The sequence below is a fragment of the Macaca thibetana genome, chromosome 20 (genome assembly GCF_024542745.1).
Source record: "Macaca thibetana thibetana isolate TM-01 chromosome 20, ASM2454274v1, whole genome shotgun sequence".
Classification (NCBI taxonomy): Eukaryota; Metazoa; Chordata; class Mammalia; order Primates; family Cercopithecidae; genus Macaca; species Macaca thibetana.
The window spans coordinates 11,198,334-11,215,519 of NC_065597.1; the positions used below are offsets into that span (position 1 = coordinate 11,198,334).

A 17,186-nucleotide genomic window follows, 5' to 3' on the forward strand; every position below is an offset into this window, starting at 1 on the left:
TGCAGACTTAATTTTACGGGCAGTAGGGAAGATGTCCAGAAATGGAAATATCATGTCTTGATTTGCTTTTGAAAAGAGCCCTTTGGGCCGGGCGCGGTGGCTCAAGCCTGTAATCCCAGCACTTTGGGAGGCCGAGATGGGCGGATCACGAGGTCAGGAGATCGAGACCATCCTGGCTAACACGGTGAAAGCCCGTCTCTACTAAGAAATACAAAAAAATAGCCGGGCGAGGTGGCGGGCGCCTGTAGTCCCAGCTACTCGGGAGGCTGAGGCCGGAGAATGGCGTGAACCCGGGAGGCGGAGCTTGCAGTGAGCTGAGATCCGGCCACTGCACTCCAGCCTGGGCTACAGAGCGAGACTCTGTCTCAAAAAAAAAAAAAAAAAAAAGAGCCCTTTGGCTGGAAGGAGCATGGATTGGAAGTGATAAGCCTGGAAGCACAGAGACTGGTTTGGAGACTTTTTTTTTTTTTTTTTTTTTTTTTTTTTTTTTTTTTGAGACGGAGTCTCGCTCTGCCGCCCAGGCTGGAGTGCAGTGGCGTGATCTTGGCTCACTGCAAGCTCCGCCTCCCGGGTTCACGCCATTCTCCTGCCTCAGCCTCCCGAGTAGCTGGGACTACAGGCGCCCGCCACCTCGCCCGGCTAGTTTTTTTGTATTTTTTAGTAGAGACGGGGTTTCACTGTGTCAGCCAGGATGGTCTCGATCTCCTGACCTCGTGATCCGCCCGTCTCGGCCTCCCAAAGTGCTGGGATTACAGGCTTGAGCCACCGCGCCCGGCCTGGTTTGGAGACTATTGTCGTGGTTCAGTTGATAGATGATGGCAGTGGTAGAGCCGAGAAGCTCTTTGAGGTTAAGAGCTTAGTGCTTTTCATGTCTTTACACCTCACGCCTTGATCTTAAAAGAGCTAGCATGTGTTTGTCGATATGACAACATAATAATAGACATTAGAGGCTGGGTGCGGTGGGTCACGCCTGTAATCCCAGCACTTTAGGAGGCCAAGGCAGGTGAATCACGAAGTCAGGAGTTTGAGACCAGCCTGGCCAACCTGGTAAAACCCTGTCTCTACTAAAAAAAATATATATAAAAAATTAGCTGGTCATGGTGGCGGGCACCTGTAATCCCAGCTACTCAGGAGGCTGAGGCAGGAGAATTGCTTGAACCCAGGAGGCAGAGGTTGCAGTGAGCCGAGATCGCGCCACTGCACTCCATCCTGGGAGACAGTACAAGACTCCATCTCAAAAAAAAAAAAAAAAAAAAAAAGCATTAGAGTGTTGAAACCGTGAAAACATGATGATGAGATGTTATGGCTAACATTTATTAAGCCTTTAGTATATGCTGAGAACTGTTGTACACCATGGAATTCACTCTTCGCAGCATTTCCTTTGACTCCTATAGTGGAGCCTCATATTCCACAAGGAGAAGCTGAGGCTCAGCCGGGTTAATTACTGTGCCCGAGGAACAACTGGGATTCAAATGAAGGTCTGTCGAATTCCAGAGCTCAGAATCTTAACTATGAAATGCTATATCAGGGCTGGGCACAGTGGGTCAAGCCTGATTCCAGCACTTCGGAAAGTTAGGCAGAAGAATCGCTAGAGGCCAGGAGTTGGAGACTAGCCTGAGCAACATAGCAAGACCCTATCGCAACAGAAAAATTTAAACACAAACTTAGCTAGATGTGGTGGAACATGCCTGTAGTCCCAGTTACTGCAGACGCTGAGATGGGAGGATCCCTAGAGCCCAGGAGTTTAGGACTGCAGTGAGCCATGATTGTGCCACTGCACTCCAGCCTGGGTAACCCAGCAAGGTCCCATTGCTAAAAAAAAAAAAAAAAAAAAAAAAAGCTATGTCATCTCTTTCTCCTCAAATCTAACAAATCATTTTTACTTTTTGTCATGTATATATATATATTTTTTGTTTTTAATTTTATTTATTTATTTATTTATTTATAAATTTTTAATTTTTATTAGAGATGGGGGTCTTACTATGTTGCCCTGACTGGTCTTGAACTCTTGGGCTCAAATGATCCTCTTGCCTCAGCCTCCCAAAGTGTTAGGATTACAGGTGTGAGCTACCACACCTGGTGTATTTATACTTAAAAAATTTTTTTTTGAGGCAGAGTCTTGCTCTGATTTCCAGGCTAGAGTGCAGTGATACGATCTTGGCTCACTGCAGCCTCCATCTCACAAATTCAAATGATTCTCCTGCCTCAGCCCTCCAAGTAGGTGGGATCACAGGCCCGCGCCACCATACCCGGCTAATTTTTGTATTTTTTGGTGGATATGGGGTTTGCCATGTTGCCCAGGCTGGTCTCGAACTACTGAGCTCAGGTAATCTGCCCACCTTGGCCTCCCAGAGTGTTGGGATTATAGGCATGAGCCACTGCACCCAACCACACATTCAGAGTAGGAAATAGGATAATTCTCTAAATATTTAATTCTAGTTGACTTTATAAATTTGTATTTTAGAGCTAGATGCAGTGGCTTACGCTGGTAATCCCAACACTTTGGGAGACTGAGGCGGGTGGAGTAGCTAGGACCACAGGTGTGCACCACCATGCCCAGCTAATTTTTTGTAGAGGTGGGGTCTTATCATGTCGCCTGGGCTGGTCTTGAACTCTTGGCCTCAAATGATCCTCCCGCCTCAGCCTCCCAAAGTGCTGGGATTACAGGTGTGAACCAGCATGCCTGGCCAGAAATAGCTTTTTAAGCATGCATTGTCTTTGGAGAAAATTGACAGAGAAGGGAATGGTAAAGTTTGTTTATACCCATTGTTTTCCCTGAATAGTGCTATGTTCAATCTGAAAGCATTATAATTAATGGGATTATGAAAGTTGCAGATACCAGGATGAAACCGCTTTTGTCAAAATAGGACAAGGAAGGTGTGAAGTAGAGGGAGCTCATGCTTACATGTCCGAGATAAGAACTATTTCCAAGGCTTTTCTTTTTTTTTTTTTTTTTTTGAGACGGAGTCTCGCTCTGTCTCCCAGGCTGGAGTGCAGTGGCGCGATCTCGGCTCACTGCAAGCTCCGCCTCCCGGGTTCACGCCATTCTCCTGCCTCAGCCTCCCGAGTAGCTGGGACTACAGGCGCCCACAACCGCGCCCGGCTAATTTTTTGTATTTTTAGTAGAGACGGGGTTTCACCGTGGTCTCGATCTCCTGACCTTGTGATCCGCCCGCCTCGGCCTCCCAAAGTGCTGGGATTACAGGCGTGAGCCACCGCGCCCGGCAAGAACTATTTCCAAGGCTTTTCTAAAAACTCCACTAGAGGACAGGAGTGGTGACTCACACCTCCAATCCCAGCACTTTGGGAGGCTGAGGCGGGCGGATCACTTGAGGTCAGGAGTTCGAGACCATCCTGGCCAACATGGTGAAACCCCATCTCTACTGAAAACACAAAAATTAGCCGGGCATGGTGGTTAATTTTTGTCCCAGCTAGTCGGGAGGCTGAGGCAGGAGAATTGCTCAAACCTGGGAGGTGGAGGTTACCGTGAGCCAAGATCACGCCACTGCACTCCAGCCTGGGCGACAGAGTGAGACTCCATCTCAAAAAATATATATATAAATAAATAAATGAATAAAAACCCACTAGAAATCCCTTCATGTCTTTCATGAATCACCTGCTTTGCATGGCCTGCATGTTTTGCATGTGTATATATATTTCTATGACAAGGTTTATCAGTAGATATTATTTTTTTTTCTTTTTTTTTTTTTTTTTGAGACGGAGTCTCGCGCTGTTGCCCAGGCTGGAGTGCAGTGGCCGGATCTCAGCTCACTGCAAGCTCCGCCTCCCGGGTTCACGCCATTCTCCGGCCTCAGCCTCCCGAGTAGCTGGGACTACAGGCGCTGCCACCTCGCCCAGCTATTTTTTTGTATTTCTTAGTAGAGACGGGGTTTCACCGTGTTAGCCAGGATGGTCTCGATCTCCTGACCTCGTGATCCGCCCATCTCGGCCTCCCAAAGTGCTGGGATTACAGGCTTGAGCCACCGCGCCCGGCCACTTTTTTTTTTTTTTTTTTGGAGACAGGGCCTTGCTCTGTCACCCAGGCTGGAGTACAGTTGCACAATCATGGCTCACTGCTGCATCGAACTCCTGGACTCCAAATGATTCTGCTTAAGACTCCTGTAGTGGCTGGGACTGCAGGCACCTTCCATCGCTCCTGGCTAGTTAAAAATATATATATATTTTTTGGTAGAGATGGGGTCTTGCTATGTTGCGCAGACTGGTCTCAAACTCCTGGCCTCAAGTGATCCTCCTGCCTTGGCCTCCCAAAGTGATGGGATAACAGGTGTGAGCCACCTTGCCTGGCATAGACATTTTTTAGGACTATCATAATTCACATAAAATGCTCTGGAAAGAATACTTTCCCAGTAATGGCATCTCCACCAATGAACTGAAGACAGCACTGGCTTTGATCCTCTGGGGAACTCATGAACTTGTTTATTTTATTTTATTTTTGAGACGGAGTCTTGTTCTGTCACCAGGCTGGAGTGCAATGGCGTGATCTTGACTCACTGCAACCTCTGCCTCCCAGGTTCAAGTGATTCTCCTGCCTCAGCTTCCTGAGTAGCTGGGACTACAGGCGTGTGCTGCCACACCCTGCTAATTTTTATATTTGTAGTAGAGATGGAGTTTCACCATGTTGGCCAGGATGGTCTCGATTTCTTGACCTCGTGATCCGCCTGCCTTGGCCTCGTAAAGTGCTAGGGATTACAGGTGTGAGCCACTGTGTCTGGCCGTGAACTCTGTTTCTAAGCAACTTATATAAATCTCTCCCTTTCTGCTAATAAAAGCTTCCTTTTCCCCTTCTATCACCATATGTACTTGTGGCTTGCTGCATCCTGGATTATAATCCTTTTCTCCCATTCTCAAATAAACTCAACATGTTTGGAGATAATTTTTCTTTAATGTCTTTTTTTTTTTTTTAAGGTTAACAGGATATGATGTCCATGTAACTGAAGTTAAGGTTACTATTTTTTACTTTTTGAGATGGAGTCTCACTCTGTTGCCCAGGCTAGAGGGCAGTGGTGTGATCTCGGCTAACTGCAACCTCCGCCTCCCTGGTTCGAGTGATTCTTCTGCTTCAGCCTCCCGAGTTGCTGGGATTACAGGTGCGCACCACCATGCCTGGCTAATTTTTTTATTTTTAGTAGAGACAGGGTTTCACCATGTTGGCCATGCTGGTCTCGAACTCCTGATCTCAGGTGATCCTCCCGCCTTGGCCTCCCAAAGTGCTGGGATTACAGGCATGAGCCACTGTGCCTGGCCAAGGTTACTGTCTTAAGAAATTGGAAGTAATAGAGGAGACCAGCCCTTAAAAGGAATGGTAGAAGAGATTGGAAATAAGTGACTAAAGTGTGATGTGGGTGTGATCTCAGGGTGGGGTGAGTGGTTGTGGCAGTAACTGGGAAAGGCATGGGGGCTGCCTAGTTTTTCTCAGAGGAGCCTCCTTAGAGGCAGGGTGAGTCAGGCACCTCTGACAGAGTGCCAGAGGAAGTTCCCAGACCAGCCACCCTACAAGAGGCTGTCCTCTCGGCTACCACAGTGGGGTATTCAGTCATACCTTACAAAGCAGCCTCTAAAGGCCAGGTACTTGGCTTAGTGCTAGAAACCTGGCAGTGAACTAAGCAGCCACACTCCTGTTCTTATAGAGCTTGTTGTCCTGGTGGTCTCCAGGAGGAGCTGGGCATTGAACAAGAAACGACAGCACTCAGTGTGGACACATGGAGTGTAACTGAGCTGCAGAGAAATGTAGGGTGTTGGGAAAGCATGGGACCAGGGACCTGAATTTGATTTTCTACAGGGACACATCTCCACAAAGGGGGCATTCAAGGACAAGGGGACCTTAGTATGGGCATGCATGTCCAAGTTGGGGAGATGGGGAGAGTATTCCAGACAGAACTGCAAGTGGGCAGGCCCCAGGGTAGCAGACAGTTTGGTGTGGGAGACTTTAAAGGAAGGCCAGGGTGGCCGGGCACAGTGGCTCACACTTGTAATCCCAGCTCTTTGGGAGGCCAAAATGGGCGGATCACCTGAGGTCAGCAGTTAGGTGGGTATGGTGGTGGGTACCTATAATCCCGGCTACTCGGGAGGCTAAGGCAGGAGGCTGAACCTGAAAGGTGGAGGTTGCAGTGAGCTGAGATTGCACCACAACACTCCAGCCTGGGCAACAAAGTGAGACTCCATTTCAAAAAAAAAAAAAAAAAAAAAAAGGGAATGCCAGGGTGGCCAGGGCAGAGATGGAGGGTGAGAGAGACACAGGTGAGGGTGAGACTGGAGAGGTGGGTAGGGACTGATCATGCAGGGCCTTGTGGGCCATTATAAAGGTTTAGGATTTTTCCTAAAGTCAGTGGGAAGCCACTGAAAGGTATAAATGGGGGGAGTGATATTATCAGAGTTGCCTTTTTAGGATCCCATGCTGGCTATTGTAAATAGATTGGATAGGAAGGGGCAAGTGTAGATTTTTGGAGATCTATTTGGGGTCTATGCTGAAGTCCTGGCAGCAGATGAGCAGAGGGTTTTTGGCGTGCAGTGGTGGCCATTGGGGTGTAGTAAAGCGTGTGGGTTAGAGTTATATTTTGAAGGTTATTTGAATAGGAGTTAGTGATGGATTGAATGTGGGGAATGTGGGTTAAGGATGAGTAATTGGGAGACTGGAGATGCTATTAATGAAAGGGGAAAGATTTTCTTTCCACTTATTGGACTGGTTAACACATTCTCTTCCTTTAGTCCTTGGATCAGAGATTATTTCTTTTTAAAATTATTTTTATTTAAAAATAAAAATTTTTTTTGAGACAGGGTCTTGCTCTGTCACCAGGCTGGAGTGCAGTGGTGTGATCATGGCTCACTGTAGCCTCAACCTCCTAGGCCCAAGTGATACTCTGACTTCATCCTCCCAAGTAGCTGAGACTACAGGTGCTATTTTTTTTTTTTTTTCAGGTAAAGTCTTGCTTTGTTGCCTAGGCTGGAGTGCAGTGGTGCGATCTCAGCTCGCCACAACTTCCGTCTCCTGGGTTCAAGTGATTCTCTTGCCTCAGCCTCCTGAGTAGCTGGGATTACAGGCGCGTGCCACCACGCCTGGCTAATTTTTGTATTTTAGTAGACATGGGGTTTCACCATATTGGCTAGGCTGGTCTTGAATTCCTGACCTCAAGTGATCCACCCGCCTTGGCCTCCCAAAGCGTTAGGATTACAGACGTATGCCACCATGCCCAGCCCAATTTTTGTATTTTTTGTGGAGATGGGGTTTCACCATGTTGCCCAGGCTGGTCTTGAAATCCTGAGTTCAAGCAATCTGTCTACCTTGGCCTCCCAAAGTTCTGGGATTATAGGCGTGAGCCACCTTGCCTGACCTAGTTTTATTTTTATTTTCAGACAGGGTCTCACTGTCACCCAGGCTGGAGTGCAGGGGTATGATCTCAGCTCAGCTCAGCAACCTCTGCCACCCAGGCTCAAGTGATCTCACCTCAGCTTCCTGAGGAGCTGATACTACAGGCATGCACTACCACTCCTGGCTAATTTTTATGTTTCTGTAGAGATGAGGTCTTGCCATGTTACCCAGGCTGATCTCCAACTCCAAGCTGATCTCCATCTCCAACTCAAGCGATCTCCCCACCATGACCTCCTTAGTGCTGAGATAACTGGCGTGAGCCGTTGCCTGGCTTTTTATTATTTTTATAATAAAAAGGGGGTCTTCACTGATCAAATCTTATCTTCTCATTAAAGCCCATGTTGACTTCTCTATTTGAAATTGCAACCCATCCCCAGCACTTTCAATCTCCCTTCTCCCTGCTCTAGCATTACCAGTTTTCCAACATACTATATAGTTTACTTATTTGTTATGCTTTTTGGTTTTTTTTGCCTATACTCTCTGGCTAGAATGAAAACTCTGCTTCAGATACTCCACCGCATGTATCTGAGTAAAAAAAAAAAAAAAAAAAAAAAATGAACGAAAACTTCCAGAGCAGGAATTTTTCTATGTTTTTTTTTCTTTTTTCTCTAATGTGTCCCAGGAGACTGGGACAGTGACTGGCACAGACTAGTCATTTAATAAATGTTTGTTAGATGAATGAATGTGCATGTATACTAATTTTTATGTTCAGGGAAAAGGAAAACAGGCCAGGAGCAGTGGCTCACGCCTGTAATCCCAACACTCTGAGAGGCCAAGGTGGGTGGATTACTTGAGATCTGGAGTTCAAGACCAGCCTGGCCAATGTAGTGAAACTCCCATATATATATATATATATTTTTTGAGATGGAGTCTTGCTCTTGTTGCCCAGGCTGGGGTACAATAGTGCCATCTTGCCTTACTGCAACCTCTGCCTTCTGGGTTCAAATGATTCTCCTGCCTCAGCCTCCTGAGTATCTGGGATTATAGGTGCCCGCCACCATGCCCAGCTAATTTTTGTATTTTTTAGTAGAGATGGGGTTTCACCATATTGGCCAGGCTGATCTCAATTCCTGACCTCAGGTGATCTGCCTGCATCGGCCTCCCAAAGTGCTGGAATTACAGGTGTGAACCATCGTGCCCAGCTGTAAAACTCCATCTTTACTCAAAATACAAAAATTAGCTGGTCGTGGTGGCAGACGCCCATAATCCCAGTTACTTGGGAGACTGAGGTGCGAGAATTGCTTGAATCCGGGAGTGAGAGGTTGCGGTGAGCCTGCACTACATGGCACTCCAGCCTGGGTGACAAAGCAAGACTGTCTCAAACACAAAAACAAACAAACATAAACAACCAACCAAAAGAAAAGGAAAAGAAACTACTGTGTGCTAGAAGCTTGAAGAAGGGAAGCCTGCTCTTGATAACAGAAGAGATTTTCTCCATTTGAATTTCTGACTCTTGTTTCCTTTATTTTCAGGCTGTAACAGAGGAGGAAATGATTTTGAATAGCCTCTCTCTGTGTTATCATAATAAGCTAATCCTGGCCCCAATGGTTCGGGTAGGGACTCTTCCAATGAGGCTGCTGGCCTTGGATTATGGAGCGGACATTGTTTACTGTGAGGTAAGGGCCTCTGATTTTCTGGGTGGGCTTCTCTACAAGTGCAGACTCCTCTTCATTTGTGTGTGGGAGTGGTCAGGAGTTAGGGGGGACAGAATGGGAATTGACTTTATAGGTGCTCACCAAAGGCTGGAGGAGATGAACATGTGTGACTCTGATGAGTCTTGTGCACCCTGCCAAGGCCCAGGAGCCTGGTAGCACGGAAGCGTTCTGGGATACCTTGGGCCGGGTGAATAGATAAGTTGCATGACGTGTCTGGGCAACACAGTGGGACCTTAACTCCATTTTAAAAAATTAAAGAGGCCTGGCACAGTGGCTTATGGCTGCAATCCCAGCACTTTGGGAGGCCAAGGCAGGCAGATCACCTGAGGTCAGGAGTTTGAGACCAGTCTGGATAACGTGGTGAAACCTTGTCTCTACTAAAAATACAAAAATTAGCTGGGCGTAGTGGTACATGCCTGTAGTCCCAGCTACGCGGGAGGGTGAGGCAGGAGAATTGCTTGAACCTGGGAAGTGGAGGTTGCAGTGAGCCAAGATCATGCCACTGAACTCCAGCCTTGGCAACAGAGTAAGACTCCATCTCAATAATAATAATAATAAAAATAAAAGATAAAAAGAGACTGGGCATGGTAGCTCATGCCGTAATACTAGCACTTCGGGAGGCCAAGGCAGGAGGATCACTTGAGCCTAGGAGTTTGAGACCAGCCTAGGCAATATAGTAAGACTCCATCTCTTTTTAAAAAAGTTTTTATATATTAAAAAAAATAACCCTGGTGTGGTGGCTCATACCTGTAATCCCAGCACTTTGGGAGGCTGAGACAGGAGGATTACTTGAGTCCAGGAGTTCGAGACCAGCCTGGGCAACATAGTGAAACCCTGTCTCTACCAAAAAATAAAAAAATAAAAAAGGTACAATAGAAAAAGAAAACCACTATGTAGAGAGAATGGAGGACTTAAGAGGAGATTGGGGGAAAACATACTCTTACGTGCTGGGTATGTGTGTTGGCCCATAGGAATCAATAACAGAAGACGTAAAAGAGTGAGAAAAATAGGCAAATTAAAAAGAGTATAGTGTCAGGGAAGGTAAAAGTCAGGTTTGTTAACCATGTCAGATAATGCAGAGAAATCCAGAAGCAAAAAGACCAAGCAGGTATTTGATTTGAAAATTAGGCTCATGCCTATGGGAGGCTAGGTAGGAGGATTGCTTGAGCCCAGGAGTTCAAAACCAGCCCTAGCAACATAGTGAGACCTTGTTTCTTGAAAAAAAAAGCAAGGAAGGAAGGAAGGAAGGAAGGAGGGAGGGAGGGAGGGAGGGAGGGAGGGAGGGAAAAGAAAATTAGACCACTGGAGGACAGCTCTAGCACATAGACGTGAACACTCATGGAGTTAATGGCTTGAGGAGTGAATAGCAGGTGAGGGAATAGAAGTAGGGCTGCTGACTACCCCTTCAGTTAAGGGAGGTACAGGCAGGTAGCTTGAGGTGGGGGAAGTAGGGTGAAGTGAGTTGTTTCTAGATGACTTGCATGTTTGTAGTATAAGAGGAAGGAAGGCATTAGAAGGAAGCCTGAAGGTCAGGGCTTGGTGAGGACAGGAATCTTTTTTTTTGTTTGTTTTTTAAGACAGTATCTCACTCTGCCTTCCCAGGCTGGAGTGCAGTGGTGCAATCTTGGCTCACTGCAACGTCTGCTTCCCAGGTTCAAGCGATTCTCCTGCCTCAGCCTCCCGAGTAGCTGGGATCACAGATGCCCACCTCCACGCCTAGCTAATTTTTGTATTTTTAGTAGAGATGGGGTTTTGCCATGTTGGCCAGGCTGGTCTTGAATCCCTGACCTCAGGTAATCTACCTGCCTCGGCCTCCCAAAGTGCTGGCATTATAGGCGTGAGCTACTGTACCTAGCCTTAGGGTTGTTTTCAAGCCCTTTGGAAGTTTAGGGCCCACGATTTATGTGATTACTTCAGTATGTGACCCTCCTAATTGGGCAAGACTTGGTTTTCCTAGTAAATGTGCCCATTCCTTTCTTCCAGGGTCGTGCTCCTGTATGGAGCAGAGGAAATATGAATTAAAATGTGTTAGCATTGTTTGATGTGCTCTTCCCTGATAGAGTCAGTGTAGGTTACGAATAAACAAAGGGGTCTCTACCTATTCAGAGACCTAAGCCTTCCACCCAGACCTGTCCCCTGTGGAGAGCAGACAGGCAGGCAGGTCAGCCTGGGTTGTGTAGGTGGCTGGGACTGGGCCCCAGGGCATGGCTGACTGTGGTGTCTGGTGCCCCCTGGTGGCTCCATGGTTGTTCTGCCGGTGAGCTTTGGAGTACCAGTTGCCTGGATGTTCTTACTGGAGCGGGGGAGTTCATCTGAGGTGGCCTATCTGTGGGATTAGATAATCAAATGACCCCACCCAGCTCACAGGACCTCGGGCATATCAGGCATGTAGGCACCTCCTTAAAAACCCCACAAAGTCACTGGGTGTGGTGGCTCACACCTGTAATCCCAGCACTTTGGGAGGCCAAGATGGGTGGATCACCTGAGGTCAGGAGTTTGAGACGAGCCTGAACAGCATGGTGAAACCCTGTCTCTACAAAAATACAAAAAATTAGCTGGACATGATGGTGCACGCCTGTAGTCCCAGCTGCTTGGGAGGCTGAGGTAGGAGAATCACTTGAACCTGGGAGGCGGAGGTTGCAGTGAGCTGAGATCGCGCCACTGCACTCCAGCCTGGGCGACAGAGTAAGACTCCGTCTCAAAACAAAACAAAACAAACAACCCACAAAGTCCTCAGCATCTGGAGGATAAGCCAATCTGTAAAAGTCAAGGGAGCAGTAGTCTTTCTGCATCAGGGTCTGCCAGGAATTTTTGAGGAGTGATGACAGTTTTTTGGGAGGTGCTGCAGAGGCTGCGTTCCTGTTTCTTTTTATAAGAATGGTGGGATTTGGTGTTCCAGTCTGTGAAGAGACACTGACCTGTTAGACCTAAACTTCTTAGTAAGTAGGATCAAGGGAAAAGGCAGTGTTCTTAAGAGGCCCAGAGTCCCACAGTCCAGAGGCCCACAAATGATTGATTTAGGCTATGCACAGTAGCTCATGCCTGTAATCCCAGCACTTTGGGAGACCGAGGCGGGCGGATCACCTGAGGTCAGGAGTTTGAAACTAGCCTGGCCAACATGGTGAAACCCTGTCTCTACTGAAAATACAAATTTAGCCGAGCATGACGGTGCATGCCTGTAATCCCAGCTACTTGGGAGGTTAAGGCAGGAGAATCGCTTGAACCCGCAAGGCAGAGGTTGCAGTGTGCCCAGTGCACCATTGCACTCCAGCCTGGGTGACAAGAGCGAAACTCTGTGTCAAAAAAAAAAAAAAAGAGAAATGAGTGATTTTTTTAAAAGTTTTTTTTTTTCTTATTGTGACAAAAAACATTTAAGATTTACCGTCTTAACCATTTGTAAGTGTACTGTTCAGTAGTGTTATGGAGATTCACATTGTTGTGAAACAGATCTCCGGAACTTTTTCATCTTGTGAAACGGAAACCCTGTAGCCATTAAACAGCAATTCCCCCATTCCCCCTTTCCCAGCCACTGGTAACTGTCATTCTACTTTCTGTTTCTATGAATTTGACGACTTTAGATACCTTATATAAGTGGAATCATGTAGTATTTATTGTTTGTGACTGGCTTATTTCCCTTAGCATAATGTCGTCAAGGCTGACCTATGTTATGTTATAGCATATGACAATATGATTTCCTCCCTCTTTTTTTTTTGAGACGGAGTCTTGCGTTGTTGCCCAGGCTGGAGTGCAGTGGCACGATCTCGGCTCACTGCAAGCTCCACCTCCCGGGTTCACACCATTCTCCTGCCTCAGCCTCCTGAGTAGCTGGGACTACAGACGCCCGGCTAATTTTTTTTTTTGTATTTTTAGTAGAGACGGGTCGTGTTAGCCAGAATGGTCTCATCTCCTGACCTCGTGATCCGCCCACCTTGGCCTCCCAAAGTGTTGGGATTACAGACGTGAGCCACCGCTCCTAGCTGATTTCCTTCCTTTTTAAGGCTGAATAGTACTCTATTGTATGTATATATCACGTGTGGTTTATCCATTCATCCATTAATGGCCATTAGGTTGCTTCTATCTCTTGCGATTGTGAATAATGCTGCTGTGAACATGGGTGTACAAATAATCTCTTTGAGACCCGGCTTTTAATTCTTTTGATTATATATCCGGAATTGGGACCCTCCATACTGTTTCTTATAACCATAATGGCTGCATCATTTTACAGTCCCACTAACAGCACACAAAGCTTCTGGTTTCTCTACATCCTCAGAAATGCTTGTTTGTTTGTTGTTTTTGAGACAGTCTTATCCTGTTGCCCAGGCTGGAGTGTAGTGACATGATCATAGTTCATTCCAGCCTGGAGCTCCTGGGCTCAAGGGATCCTCCTGCTTCAGCCTCCTGAGTAGCTGGGACTACAGGCTTTTGCCACCACACCTGGCTAATTTTATTTTATTTATTTATTTATTTAATACAGAGTCTTGCCCTGTCGCCCAGACTGGAATGCCATGGCGTGATCTCAGCTCATTGCAACCTCTGCTTCCTCGGTTCAAGCAATTCTTGTTCCTCAGCCTCCTGAGTAGCTGGGATTACAGGCGTATACCACCACATCTGGCTAATTTTTGTATTTTTGGTAGAGATGGTGTTTTGCCATGTTGAGCCACCATGCCCAACCACGTCTGGCTAATTTTAAAATCTTTTGTAGAGATAGGATTTTGCTGTGTTGCCCAGGCTGGTCCCAAACAGGTGGCCTCAAGTGATCCTCTCGCCTGGGCCTCTCAAAGTGCTGGGATTGGCTGGGTGCAGTGGCTCACGCCTGTAATCCCAGAACTTTGGGAGGCCGAGGTGGGTGGATCTCGAGGTCAGGAGTTTGAGACCAGCCTGGGCAACATGGTGAAACCCCATCTCTACAAAAATACAAAAATTAGCCGGGCGTGGTGGTGTGCGTCTGTAATCCCAGCTACTCGGGAGGCTGAGAATTGCTTGAACCCATGAGGCACAGGTTGCAGTGAGCCGAGATCACGCCATTGCACTCCAGCTCTGGGTGTCAGAGCAAGACTGTGTCTCAGGAAAAAAAAAAAGTGCTGGGATTACAGGTGTGAGCCACCATGCCTGGCCCACTTACTGTTTTTCCGTTGGTAGCCATCCTAATGGGTGTGAGGTGATACTTCATTGTGGTTTATTTCTCTGATTAGTGATGGTTAGTGATGGTGAGTATATTTTTATATGCTTTTTTGGCCATTTGTATGTCATATTCACCCAGAATAGGGAATTTTTAAAAAACAAAAAAAAATTAAAAATTATTTATTTACAAAGAAATAATTTCTTTCTTTCTTTTTTTTTTTTTGAAACGGAGTCTGTCTCTATTGCCCAGGCAGGAGTGCAGTGGCATCATCTCAGCTCACTGCAACCTCCATCTCCTGGGTTCAAGCAATTCTCCTGCCTCGGCCTCCCAAGGAGCTGGGACCCCACGCCTGCTTAATTTAGGTATTTTTGGTAGAGACAGGGTTTTGGCATGTTGGCTGGACTCGTATTGTGCTCCTGGCCTCAAGTGATCCTCCTGCCTTGGCCTCACAAAGTGCTGGGATTACAGGCTTGAGCCACTGCACTGGGTCTGAGGTCTTGTAAAAAATCAATTAATCATAGATGTTTTGATTTATATCTGGACTCTCATTTCTGTTTTGCTGGTCTGTATGTCTACGTGTATGCCAGTACCACAGCCTTTTTTTTTTCTTTCTTCTTACTGGTGAATTGAGGACACAACACAGTCTTGATTATTGTAGCATGGTAGATTTTAAGATCGGGAAGTATACATTCTCCAACTTTGTTCTCTCTTTCAAGATTGTTTTGTCTAATCTGGGTTTTTTGCATTGCTATATGAATTTTAGGATCAGCTGGTCAATTTCTGCCAGAAAGGCAGCTGGGATTTTGATAGAGTTTGCATTGAATCTGTAGATTAGTTTAGGGATTATTGCTGTCATAACAATATTTAGTATTCCAATCCATGAACATGAGATGTCTTTATTTAGGTATTCTTTAATTAATTAATTTTTTTTTTTTTTTTGAGATGAGGTCTCACTCTTTTTTTTTTTTTTTTTTTTTTTTGAGACGGAGTCTCGCTCTGTAGCCCGGGCTGGAGTGCAGTGGCCGGATCTCAGCTCACTGCAAGCTCCGCCTCCCAGGTTTAGGCCATTCTCCTGCCTCAGCCTCCCGAGTAGCTGGGACTACAGGCGCCCGCCACCTCGCCTGGCTAGTTTTTTGTATTTTTTTTAGTAGAGATGGGGTTTCACGGTGTTCGCCAGGATAGTCTCGATCTCCTGACCTCGTGATCCGCCCGTCTCGGCCTCCCAAAGTGCTGGGATTACAGGCTTGAGCCACCGCGCCCGGCGGGGTCTCACTCTTACTCAGACTGAAGTACAGTGGCATGATCTCAGCTCACTGCAACCTCTGCCTCCTGGGCTCAAGCCATCCTCCTGCCTCAGCCTCCTGAGTAGATGGGACTATAGCCATGCACCACCCCACATGGCTAATTTTTGTATATTTTTGTAGAACTGGGGTTTTCACCATGTGGCCCATGCTGGTCTCGAACTCCTGATCTCAAAGTGATCTGCCTGCCTAGGCCTCCCAAAGTGCTGGGATTAAAAGCATGAGCCATTGGGCTGGGTCAGGTCTTCTTCGATTTCTTTCAACAGTGTTTCATAGTTTTCAGTATGTGAGTCTTATACTTCTTTTTTTGAATTATTTCTTATGTGTTTTATTTTTATTTATTTTTTATTTTTTGAGACACAGTCCCACTCAGTTGCTCAGGTTGGAGTGCAGTGGCGCAATCTTGGCTCACCGCAACCTCTGCCTCCTGGGCTCAGGCCATTTTCCTGCCTCAGCCTCCTGAGTAGCTGGGATTACAGGTGCCCACCACCATGCCCGGGTAATATTTATGTTTTTAATAGAAACAGGGCTTCACCATGTTGGCCAGGCTGATCTTAAACTCCTGACCTCAGGCAGTCTGCCTACCTCGGCCTCCCAAAGTGCTGGGAATATAGGTGTGAGCCACTGTGCCCAGCCGTTTTACTCTTTTAGCTGTTATTACAAATGGAATTTCTTAATTTCAGTTTTGGATTGTTCATTATATAAAATATAATTGATTTTTGTGTATTGATCTTGTGTCCTTGACCTTGCTGAACTTGCTTATTAGCATGTATTTTCTCTTTCTGTCTCTCTGTGTCTCTAGTGTCTGTATGGGTGGGGGAAACTTCCATAGGCTTTCTATATACAAGATCACATCGGCCCGGCGTGGTGGCTCACACCTGTAATCCCAGCACTTTGGGAAGCTGAGGTGGGTGGATCACCTGTGGTTGGGAGTTTCAGACCAGCCTGGCCAACATGATGAAACCCCATCTCTACTAAAAAAAAATACAAAAAATTAGCCAGGCATGGTGGTGGACGCCTGTAATCCCAGCTACTAGGGAGGCTGAGGCAAGAGAATCGCTTGAATCCAGGAGGCAGAGGTTGCAGTGAGCCGAGATTGTGCCACTGCACTCCAGCCTGGGCGACAGAGCAAGACTCCGTCTCAAAAAAAAAAAAAAAAAAAAAAAAAAAAAAAAAAAAAAAAAAAAAAAGCAAGAAAAAGATCAAATCATCTGCAAATATAGTTTTACTTTTTCCTTTCTAATATGAATGCCTTTTATTTTATTTTATTTTTCTGCTTAATTGTCCTGGCTGGAACTTTCTTTTTTTTTTTTTTTTTTTTTTGAGAGGGAGTCTCGCTCTGTCGCCCAGGCTGGGATGCAGTGGCCGGATCTCAGCTCACTGCAAGCTCCGCCTCCCGGGTTTACGCCATTCTCCTGCCTCAGCCTTCCCAGTAGCTGGGACTACAGGCGCCCGCCACCTCGCCCGGCTAGTTATTTTTTGTATTTTTTAGTTGAGATGGGGTTTCACCTTGTTAGCCAGGATGGTCTCGATCTCCTGACCTCGTGATCCGCCCGTCTCGGCCTCCCAAAGTGCTGGGATTACAGGCTTGAGCCACCGCGCCGGGCCTGGAACTTTCTTTTCTTTTTTTTTTTTGAGACGGAGTTTTGCTCTTGTTGCCCAGGCCGTGGACTGGAGTGCAATGGCATGATCTCGGCTCACTGCAACCTCCGCCTCCTGGG

The 17,186-nt window shown here is 46.6% G+C and overlaps 1 protein-coding gene across 5 annotated transcripts in view; it reads left to right on the plus strand.

Moving 5' to 3' along the window:
• DUS2 (dihydrouridine synthase 2) overlaps nt 1–17,186 on the plus strand; it is a 59,816-nt gene that overhangs the window by 5,724 nt on the left and 36,906 nt on the right. For 4 of the 5 annotated variants that reach the window (XM_050773366.1, XM_050773370.1, XM_050773367.1 and 1 more), the window contains one exon: nt 8,860–9,003. The exons of the other annotated variant lie outside the window; for it this stretch is intronic. In XM_050773366.1, the coding sequence (XP_050629323.1) occupies nt 8,878–9,003 (126 nt within the window). In that variant the 5' untranslated portion in view covers nt 8,860–8,877. The remainder of the gene's footprint in view (nt 1–8,859; nt 9,004–17,186) is intronic. 5 annotated transcript variants of the gene reach the window in all.